Consider the following 10,968-nt stretch of genomic DNA (forward strand, 5'->3'; position numbering starts at 1 on the left):
TCTAATGAGCCCCCCTGGGATGCTCCCGATGTGAATGGGAATCACGACTTGACATAAATGGGAAAGATTATGTGTCAGCGGGGCTGATTTGATTCTTAATGGAGTGTTAATTTATTTGCTGTGATTTCACACATCTGCTTTGGCCACAATGCCATATTACGTTAATCCCTGAGATATTACTACACAAAGGTATATTCTCTGTATACAAGGTGGATGGGGAATGGGAAATTTGTACATGTGATTTTTTTAAAGGGATACATACCTTTTTATTCAAAGGACTAGAAGGCAGAATACTTTAGATTTCTCTATTATTTGGGTACACAATCTCTTGGGGTTAAGACATAGGTTGGTATTTGGGTCCATGAGAAGGCAGAATAGGTTTGAAAGAAACAGGCATTGGAGAATCCTAGACCACAAAGCAAGCCACCATACTTAGGACTACTTCAGACTGGGAGGCTGGATAGCTATTCCCTTTGGAGATAGTTCTCTATAGATTCTGTCTGACTACGAGAACCAAAAGCATTACCCTAAACATTTGAGCAAACCATAGAGAGGGAGACACACAAGAAAAAACAAATATCACTTTGCAGCAAAGAGGAATAGGTTTCATTGTCACTTATGTTTTTTTAAGTCTCACAAGACATGTTGGGTTTGCCCCTTCAGAATATAATTTGATGATTTCATTAGGAAACAGATGTATGTAGGCCACTGGGGGAGATAAAGCTTAGTTAATCCTAGCTGTTTGTGAATGAAATGTTGAGACTTTAACACAGAGACCAATCCCCAATCGAATGCGGTCCCTCTCAGCCACACAAATCCCAGGAGACTACAGATGCTGGTGCTTCCCAGGGGAGAGGTAGCCAGGGCTGTGATCAGCTTTCCAAGGCCACCGCTCTGATGTTGCAGCTTAAGCTTTGCATGCTCACCACCACTCCCTGGGTTAGTTTAGCCAGTATCAGGACCGTAATGGGGGGAGAGAAGAATGGAAGTGAGAACAGTAGAGGCTAGTAGTTAGCAAGACCCTTCTACTGAGGGGTCCAGGCTGTCCCGCAGTGTGTAAGGACTTTCACTTGGCAAAAAGAGCTCCTTTCTCCCCTCTGGTTTGAATAGGACCCATTTCTACAAAAGGAACATGTAGCTCTCCCAGGTTGAGGAATGAAGAGCCAAAATTTTATTGTTATCCTACTCCTACAACAAATGGTGGTTTCCTCCATGCTAAAGACACAAAGGAAAACACCATAACACTGGCATGTCCTCGGCTCCCCAAGAATTTATGGACCAGTAGAGAAGAGGTCAATAGATTAACCTTCATTCTTGCAACTCACACAAAGTTCCTATGAGGTTGCACTTACAAATATTTGATGTTGCAAAGCTCAAAGGTTCACCTGATTAAGAAGAGAATCAAGTTTTAAGCATATAGCAAATACACACACACACACACACACACACACACACACACACACCCCTATGGGATCATCATCAGTAACTATATTCTATCCCTGAATTCGAATATTCAACCACATCCTTCACTACATGACTTTGCAGTTTTTCCTCCTAGATGTGGAGAAGAGAATATTTTTCTGCTCTGTTAATGGAAATTACTGTTCAGTAAGACATGGATTTGCAAGGCTAACAACCCAGGGATTATTCTCCTTTAAATGCTTGCAGGTGGCTATATTCCCATGATCCAAACCACTTTAATTCCCCCCCCCCCCGCTTTTTTTTGTCCTCAAAGGTAACATTCTTCATCCATTTAAATTATTTTGATCTTCTTCTCTTAGTATCGCTTCTTAGTATCACTTCCTTCATAGCTTTTTCCTTTGCCACTTGTAGATACTTTTGGCAAGTCACCTAAACTCTGGGTGAGTGTTAACATCTATGAAAACAGGATGGAATTTTCTGATTTTTAGGATTCATTCCTGCTGTGACTTTTACTTATTCACGGAAGTAAAAGTTCTCAAAATTTTATTGTTATCAGAGCCAGTGATGAGAACTTATTAATAATGCAGTTACTTAAACATCACTTAGAGTTTAATTTAGTACACATGAGATGGGAACGGAGCCTCTGTATGTTTAATGAACCCATCCTAATGCACATTCTAATGCACACTGAAGTTTATTCTATGAGTCTATTGTTTTTCATCCAAAGCCATTACTTTAATATCATAGAATGAGTTCTAAATAAGAGCTTATGGAAAGAACTTCCTTGCTGATTTAAATGGGAATCTCAGAGGAGACTTGAAACAGAATCTAGGGAAATGAAATAGTGTATTAAGGAAACTCAGAGCTCTACACAAAAATTTTGTATTTCATGTGGCACTATCAGGGCAAATTATTAGTTGAAAATGGAATTGGCAGGGCTCAAAAAAGGAAGCACAATTTAAAAAAATGAAAGTAGTTAACAGTTTTGAAAGTATGGTGTTTAGAAAAAAGGTTTTTACCTTAAAAACTGGCTACCTAGTCAAATAGATAAGTCAAACTGCAGGTTCTGTGTACAGGTGTTTTTGTGTGTTTATACACCTATGATGTATATATGTGTGTTCATATGTTGAATCTACATGGCATATTAAAATATAGTTCAACATATTAAATCAATACTGACAATTCAGTCATAGCCAGTGCTTAAAAGTTGCACTGTGAGAATATTTAAAGTATATTTTCTCCAATCTATCTTTAGGACTACTATCTTTTTTTTTTTTTTTTTAAGAAAGAGTGAGACAGAGGGAGAGAGAGAGAGAATTTTAATATTTATTTTTTTAGTATTTGGCGGACACAACATCTTTGTTTGTATGTGGTGCTGAGGATCGAACCCGGGCCAAACGCATTACAGGCCAGCGCCACATCCCCAGCCCAGGACTACTATCTTTCAGGGTTTGGGAAAGTGGAAATACAGTGACTGAGTTGTCAGCTTATTATGGTACATTTAAAGATGTTAAACAGCCCTCCCTTGGGACTTTCTTACTCATTCTCTTGTCTGAGATTCTTAACTCCAAAAGTGTCCACCAGAAAAGGAGCAAATACAGACACCCAGGCCAAGGGAAAAAAAAAAGAAATTTAGGAAAACATACCAGGTGCGAGTAGGAGGATCACTATTCCCTCCATAAGCCAAGTGAATAAGATACCCATTTATTCCATCCTTGAGTCTCCTCCCTACCCAGAAGGAAACAGGAATATCTGCCTTTGTCCTAATGTTCCATTTACACCTTATACCTTTCTCCATCTTGGGGAGACTCTTTTACTGTTCTAGTGAAAAGCTGCTTCCTTGGGGGTAAAGATGTCAGCCCTAGGAGAAGACCCCAGTGATCCCTCTGGCACTGAAGCTTGGGTTATATCTTTAAACATCACTCATGTGAAGTGCATTGTGAGTGGGCTCAAGCCCCTAAACATCATTTATGTGGAAGTGCCTTGTAGTGGGCTCAAGCCCCTATCCTCCAGCATCCTCCTTGTGTCTGGGCCACCAACTACCCAACCACCTTGGCTGTTTTAGAATTGAAAGCTCACCATGGTGTGGCTTATGTAACACACATATGTGCTATGATCCCTGTGGATAATTAAGGCTGCATTCTATGCCTAAGATGAGTTAGCAAGCCTTTCACAGTTGTATTTTTAAAAGGATGATAACTACTTACCCATTGTGCTTTTGGTACATTTCTATGAAACACTCTAAACTATGGGGCATTTAGATGAAACACTCTCTTCTAAAATTGACCTCTGCGCTGATTAGCAGCCTGGTGTCATTGTTTCAATTTTCCAGTGACCAATTAAGTAGTTGCTCTAGACAGAAGTGACAACAAAATGTAAATTTAAAAGCAGAAACCCGGATTGCTTGTGAGGGAAGAAAGCCAAGGCTGGGTAAGAAAAGTGGGGGGTGGGTGAGGTTGTGAGCCATATTTTTGCTAGCGGAATACTGGGTCTCCTTAAATTGAGAATAGACTACATTGTCCAGAAGAGTACCCCTCCTCCCATTAGTAAAATAAAAACAGCAGAGTATCTGGGTTTATGCTGAGAGAAGTGAGACTTTTAACCATGGCCACCCCACGAGTAGGCTGGGCGCGGGCTTTGACCCAGACCCTCATTCTCACAGTCAGCTTCACACCTGCTTTTCGGCCTAAATGGACTCTCATCCTGTTTTTCTCACCCTAGCATCAGATCCACGGAGTCTCAAAACCACAGACTCACTCTCAGCAAAGCTGTCCTCTCCAAGAGATTTTAAAACGCCCCCCCCCCCGCCCCAACCAGTGTCTCCATCTAGAAAAGGAATTTCAGTTGTCTCCCCGAAGGCAAAAGCTAAAGGCGACGGATGCCCCGAGAAGATAAACTACCTACTCACGCCCCTCCCCACTCACCCACGCGTCTGCTCCGGGCTTCCCCTCCTTCTGCAAGGGGCTGGCGGCCAGGTGAGGTTACCTGGGCGCCCCAAGAAGCCCCAAGGGGCGCTGCAGTTCTTCCTTTCGGAGTCGCCCTACTCCCTGCCAGGCCCCAGGACTCTCGCCCCTCTCCCCCCGCGCGCGTCCCCGACCCCTCGGGCTCCGGCGCGCAGCGACAGCAGCACGCAGCGCTCGGCTCCCCTCCGCCGACCTGGCGTGACGCAGGCAGAGACTACTTAAGGGCGGATTAGAGGCGGCGGCCGCGGATTCCCCAGCTCAGCAGCTAGCTTGGCGTGCACCACCCGGGCATAGCAGGCAGCAGCGCGGGAGCGTCAGGTGCCCGCTGGAGTGGCAGGCGCTGGGGCTAGTGCCGGGACCCTCCCCAACCCCAACCCTCCGGCGGAGAGCGGCGCCGGGAGACCCCAGCCTGGCTGGCGGGAGCTCTGGGACCTTCACGCTATCAACACCGCCCCGCCCCTCTCCCCGGCAACTGCGGAATCCGAACGCGATCCCCGGACGGCGCCGGTTCGTGCCAGCTCTCTGGACCGCGCTAGCAGCCCCCACCGGTCGGGACGCGCGTGGATTTCTTTCCCGGTTTCCCTCTTTTTTTTTTAAGAGAGAGAGAGAGAGAGAGAGAGAGAGAGAGAGAGAGAATTTTTAATATTTATTTTTTAGTTTTCGGCGGACACAACATCTTTGTTGGTATGCGGTGCTGAGGATTGAACCCGGGCCGCACGCATGCCAGGCGAGCGCGCTACCGCTTGAGCCACATCCCCAGCCCCCGGTTTCCCTCTTTTAAGTATAATAAAAGGGAGGGGAAATTCGTGGATTTTTAAAAATTTTGTTTGCTTCTTTAATCGGGGGGCAATTCGCTCCCAGTTGGGAGGTGCGGCCCGGGGAGGGGCCAGGAGCGGGAACGTGCCCGGTGCTGCCCAGTCTTTGTCTGCTGCCCCCGGATGCACAGCGATGGGGGAATGGACCATCTTGGAGAGGCTGCTGGAAGCCGCGGTGCAGCAGCACTCCACTATGATCGGGAGGTAAGGGCGCCAAGCCAGCCGTCAGTGGGCCCTTCAGCGAGCCCGTCGGTGGCCCTCGGGAATACCTTCTCACTTCCGGGCCGACCCCCTTCCCGAGTCCCCAGCCCGCCCTCTGCCTCCTCCCCATCGTTGGGTCAATGCTTCTATTCCTCCCGAGTTGAGGGATTACCCGACGCCCAGTGACGCCCCCCTTCTCCTGCTACTCCGGAGCAGCTTCCCCATCCCTTCCCTGTGAAGCACCACTGGGGGAGGGGGAGTTCACTGTTCCCACATCAGAAAAGGAGTTTTTGGCTCAATCTTTGCCCCCCACTTTTCAGAGTCAGAGCCAATCTCTATCCAGTTCCCTAAATAGAATGTACAAAGAAGGCAGGATTGCATTTGGCCAGAGAAGGGCAAATGGAGAGATTGATTTTCAGAGCAAATGAATCTTTTCTCAGCAAATATTTATTAAGCTAAACTTATTTGTCTTTGAAAACTTATAGTGTCAGGAATCCACACACCCAATTGGCATTTTTGTGAGTCTATATCTATGTATGTTTCTGTCTGTGCATATATGAATATGTGTTCCTAGCTGCTTGTTTCTGTAAGCATTAAATTCAATATTTATATTAAGAATAGATTTACACACAGAGTAGTTCTATCATCCTGTGTGTAGACTTTGAAAGCTGCACTATCTGTACAGGTATTCTGGGTGCACTTGCCATATGCAGACTAAAGGTGTGTTTTTGTGTCTCTGTACATTCCATATACAAAAATGAAATCTATAAGTTTGCAAATAAACCATGACCAGTATATAGAGGTGTGCATGCCTGAGATCATTGTAATAAGTGTCCCCAGCCTGCTAGCACCCAGCAGAAAAGGAAGAAAAAAAGGTTTCCCAGATTCCTAGTTCAGTACCACGCAGGAATGGACAGCTCCCCTGTGAAAGAACTGATAAACATGAGAACAGGGAAGGGAAGAATGGGGTTTCCCGTCAGTGATGCAGCCGTGAGAACCTCTCTCCCTCCCTCTTCCCCTGCTCAGGATCCTGTTGACTGTGGTGGTGATCTTCCGGATCCTCATTGTGGCCATTGTGGGGGAGACGGTGTACGATGATGAGCAGACCATGTTTGTGTGCAACACCCTGCAGCCCGGCTGTAACCAGGCCTGCTATGACCGCGCCTTCCCCATCTCCCACATACGTTACTGGGTCTTCCAGATCATAATGGTGTGCACCCCCAGTCTCTGCTTCATCACATATTCTGTGCACCAGTCTGCCAAGCATCGAGAACGCCGGTACTCTACTGTCTTCCTAGCCCTGGACAGAGATCCTCCTGAGTCCATAGGGGGTCCTGGAGGAACTGGGGGTGGGGTCAGTGGTAGGGGAAAGCGAGAAGATAAGAAGTTGCAAAATGCCATTGTCAACGGGGTGCTGCAGAACACAGAGAACACCAGCAAGGAGACGGAGCCAGATTGTTTAGAGGTTAAGGAGTTGACTCCACATCCATCAGGGCTGCGCACTGCAGCAAGATCCAAGCTTCGAAGACAGGAAGGCATCTCCCGCTTCTACATTATCCAAGTGGTGTTCCGAAATGCCCTGGAGATTGGGTTCCTGGTGGGCCAATACTTTCTCTATGGCTTTAGTGTCCCAGGGTTGTATGAGTGTAACCGCTATCCCTGCATCAAGGAAGTGGAATGCTATGTGTCTCGGCCCACTGAGAAGACAGTCTTTCTAGTCTTCATGTTTGCTGTGAGTGGCATCTGTGTTGTGCTCAGCCTGGCTGAACTCAACCACCTGGGATGGCGCAAGATCAAGCTGGCTGTTCGAGGGGCTCAGGCCAAGAGGAAGTCAGTCTATGAGATCCGTAACAAGGACCTGCCCAGGGTCAGTGTTCCCAATTTTGGCAGGACTCAGTCCAGTGACTCTGCCTATGTGTAAAAGGGCAGGTATTAGGAAGGTTAAAGGGTTACAAGTTGCCACAAGACAGATAACTGCTCAAGGTTGGATATATCTGCCCTCATATGTGACTCACCACTAAGATGTAGGAGAAGGCTGGTTAACAGAAGATCTTGCATCAAAAGGAGAGGAGAAAAAGCAGAAGCGTTATCACATCATCATTAGCACTGGTTCCACATAGGCACTTGGGTAGGGTGATGAATGGATGAGTTGGATTTCTTTGGGACCTTTTCTTCTATGGCCCTTCTTGATCCTGATAACGGTGGACTTGCACAGCTACTGAATAGGACTTAGCTCTGCTGAGCTCCATTCTGGTTAATGGCATGAGTTAAACTTTGTGACCTATCTCAACATACCCCTTTATCCTGGGCTGCAGGACAAATATCCTGGAAGATCCTTCATGTATCTCCCCTATCCATCAGCATGCCCCTTTTCCTCAACCCAGGATAGCATGCCAGCTTTTTTTCTGTACCTGGCCTTACATTAGACCTAATATGGTTTATCTGCAAGCTAGAGGGAATTACATGGGGTGCTTTTTTTGGAAACTGGCCATGGCAGAGGTTTGCACTAGAGCCCAACTGATTGGCTCTTAGTCATTATGAAAATCTTAGGAATGTCTCAATATTTCCAATTTTCTAACTCAAATTGCACTGGTGCTGTTTATTAGGGGTGGGGGATGGGCGGGCGGGTGGAAATTGCAATATGCAACTATAACACTTTTGTGAGATGGTTGTTGCATGGTAAGGCATGTGTTTATGAGCTTTGGGATACTTCTGCCTTCCAGCTTGTGGACTTTAGGTAGCAGTAAAAGTATTTGTTGTTGTTAATATTGAGGGTGTCTACCCAAGCCACATAATTTCTAACTAGTGTATCTTACTCATTTTCTTACATAGTTTTGTTGTGCAATGCAGATGCACATCATTTTGCCATGGTTTGAATTTACCTGTGTGCTCACACCAGAGACCTTAATCAGCCCGTGTCAATCCCAACTTATTATTTTATCATTTATTTTTGAAACACACACACCTACACAATCCCTCGGCCTAAAATACCTGAAACTAAACACTATTGGCTAACACGTGTTTACGGATGCTTATTTGAGACATATACCAAAGGTTCTGAAACCTATTGCTTTGGACTGTGAATATGTTTCTTTCTCTTTGCTCTTATTTATTTAAGTGCCATACTGTACCTTTCACATCCACTGTGTATTTGGTTAAAGCATTGGCCAAGAGTAATATTTGGATAACGTGCTTTGAAGAAGCCCACTGTTTCCTTTGAATTATCATTATCATTTTTGATTTAGATATGGACATGATGTAATATACAACTGAGGATTTGTTTAAAATAAAGTTCTTGCCTTTTTTTGTAAAATGGGAAGAGTCTGCACTTTCCTATTTTTAATTGGGGTTCTATTAATTCAGAAGTTCAAAGATGTTTCAACAGAACATTGGAGGCAGGAAGTGAGCAAAGGATGAAGAATCCCTGAGAGATGAACAATAAAATCCAATCAGCCTCCAGCAGATGAAGAGAAGCTGGTATGTTTTATGAATGTTTAGGAAGGAGGAGTGTGGTATTCAAGTAGCAATGTTTATAAACTCCTTTATACTTTAAGCTCAAAATTTTTCTGCTTATCTTTTTCTTGTAATACAAATGCCAATACTGAACCATAGCAGCTCATTCTAGGAGCGGATTTTTTTTTTCTTTTTTCAACCTTGTTTTTCCTGCCATGGATGGTTACATTTGACAGGCATACTGTGCTTCTGATGATTTCCTCAGGACCTGATGTTTTAACATGATGCTAACCCAGGAGTCAAACAGAACCATCTTAGACCAGCAGTGTCCAGTACAATTTTCTGCAGAGATGGAAATTTCTTCCATCTGTGCTGTCTAATATGGCAACAACTAGCCACAGGAGACTGTTGAGCTTCTAAAATGTGGCTAGTGCAACTGAAGTAGTCAATTTCTATTTAATTTTAATTAATTTATATAGCCAGGCATAATTAGTTGCTGCTGTATTACACAATACAGTACTAGATTTTTAATGAATCATATCATTTTGAGTTTAACAAAAGGGATTGGTCTTTTGCTTATATGTCATAAGATCTCACTAGCTACTGCATTTTGGGGGTATTTTCTCTACATGTGGTCCCATTAGTTTAGTAGGCTGATGTTATTTTTCTGTTCGTGTTACTCACCATCTGATTCAGTGAGCACTTTATTTGAACATTACAAAGCAAAACAGAATTTCCTAGATGATTGTTTTTCAAACACAATTGTTGCACCTTTTAACTATGGCAACATAGATGCCAGTTTTAGAAGGAAAATTTGTTTATTGCAATCTATAGGTTTCCATCTGCAGTATAAATAAGCAGTTGAAGAAGATTCTCTCTGCACAAAGAAAGAGATCCTTCTCTGTCTTGTGTTTGGTAAGCTAAAAATGTTTCAAGACACCTCCCAGAAATGGAGGAAGAGTGTCGCCTGAGAGCTCTTAGCATATGCTTGGGTGTGAAAGAAACAGGAATCTGTGTGGAAAACAAGGTCTGTTGTATTTATGCCTTGATATAGGATTAAATGAACAGTGGTGCTTCCTGGTGGAAATGCAACCCATATCAGTGGGGCTGATCTATTTCAGTTGTTGATGCTTTTGAACATCCATGAACAGCAAGATTATGAATCTTGTGTCAGACACAAAGAAGGGAACATATCTCTCAGTACCTAGCATCATCCTTCAGAGAGTCTTTTGCTTTCTATCTAATAAAGAAAACATCCTAGTGATTTGCTGGTTCACATAGCTATGTGATGGATGTGGCCTTAATCTATATTTTGTGACAGCCTAGCACGGATATATTATTTTAAATTTAAGGGCCTTTTGGTAAACTGCAGGACTTCTTGGCCCACCGTGTGTGTGTGTGTGTGTGTGTGTGTGTGTGTGTGTGTGTGGTGGGTGTATATTGGTAAAGTAGTGGGTGTCAGTATATGAATTTGGTTTAAAATTTGGAAAATAGCCTGAAGGGACTGAAATTATTCATCTTGAGGTGGTGGGGGGAGTTGAAAGTGCAGAATTTGTAATTTGTAAGTTCTCAAATATTTTAAGGGTTAAAAATATATGGGATAACAGCTGCACCCTCTATGACTTCTGTGGATACAGGGCAATGACTAGACTTAAAATCAAGAGGTGGTTAGAAAAGCACCAAAGAGAGTTTGGTTTCTTTTTTTCCTCAGTTTTTGTTATCTTTGGGGTTGTCTGGGGTATTTTCCGTGGGGAATACCCGCCTCACCATCTCATTTCACTGGGAATGTTCCTCTTTACCCATGGAAAATCAATTTGAATGCCATTCACACAGGAGCCTATTCTAAACTTGGTAGACTGGCTTAGTGCCCCTGCCCTGATCCTTCATAAAGTCACTTTGTCACTTTGGGGATGAGATGTTTCTGGATCAGGTTGTGGTTCCTTAGAAGCAGAAACTCTGCCTAACCTCTTGTAACCACGGACATTTGCAACCAGAGAGATGGTGGCCTCAGTCTTCCATATGGGAATAGTTTTATTTATTTATTTATTTGGTACTGGAGATTGAATTCAGGGTCACTTCACCACTAAGCCACATCCCCAGCTCTTTTTTGTGTT

At 44.1% G+C, this 10,968-nt stretch overlaps 1 protein-coding gene across 1 annotated transcript; it reads left to right on the top strand.

The window, feature by feature from the left end:
* Window positions 1-5,231: 5,231 nt before the first annotated feature.
* Window positions 5,232-7,322, top strand: GJD2 (gap junction protein delta 2; the record flags this gene model as incomplete). The annotated part of the gene is made up of 2 exons (XM_081292362.1): window positions 5,232-5,404; window positions 6,428-7,322. The coding sequence occupies exons 1-2, from the start codon at window positions 5,334-5,336 to the stop codon at window positions 7,320-7,322; spliced, it is 966 nt and encodes a 321-aa protein (XP_081148488.1). The 5' UTR covers window positions 5,232-5,333.
* Window positions 7,323-10,968: the final 3,646 nt, after the last annotated feature.

This window comes from Spermophilus citellus (genome assembly GCF_964194105.1).
Source record: "Spermophilus citellus genome assembly, chromosome: 4".
Classification (NCBI taxonomy): Eukaryota; Metazoa; Chordata; class Mammalia; order Rodentia; family Sciuridae; genus Spermophilus; species Spermophilus citellus.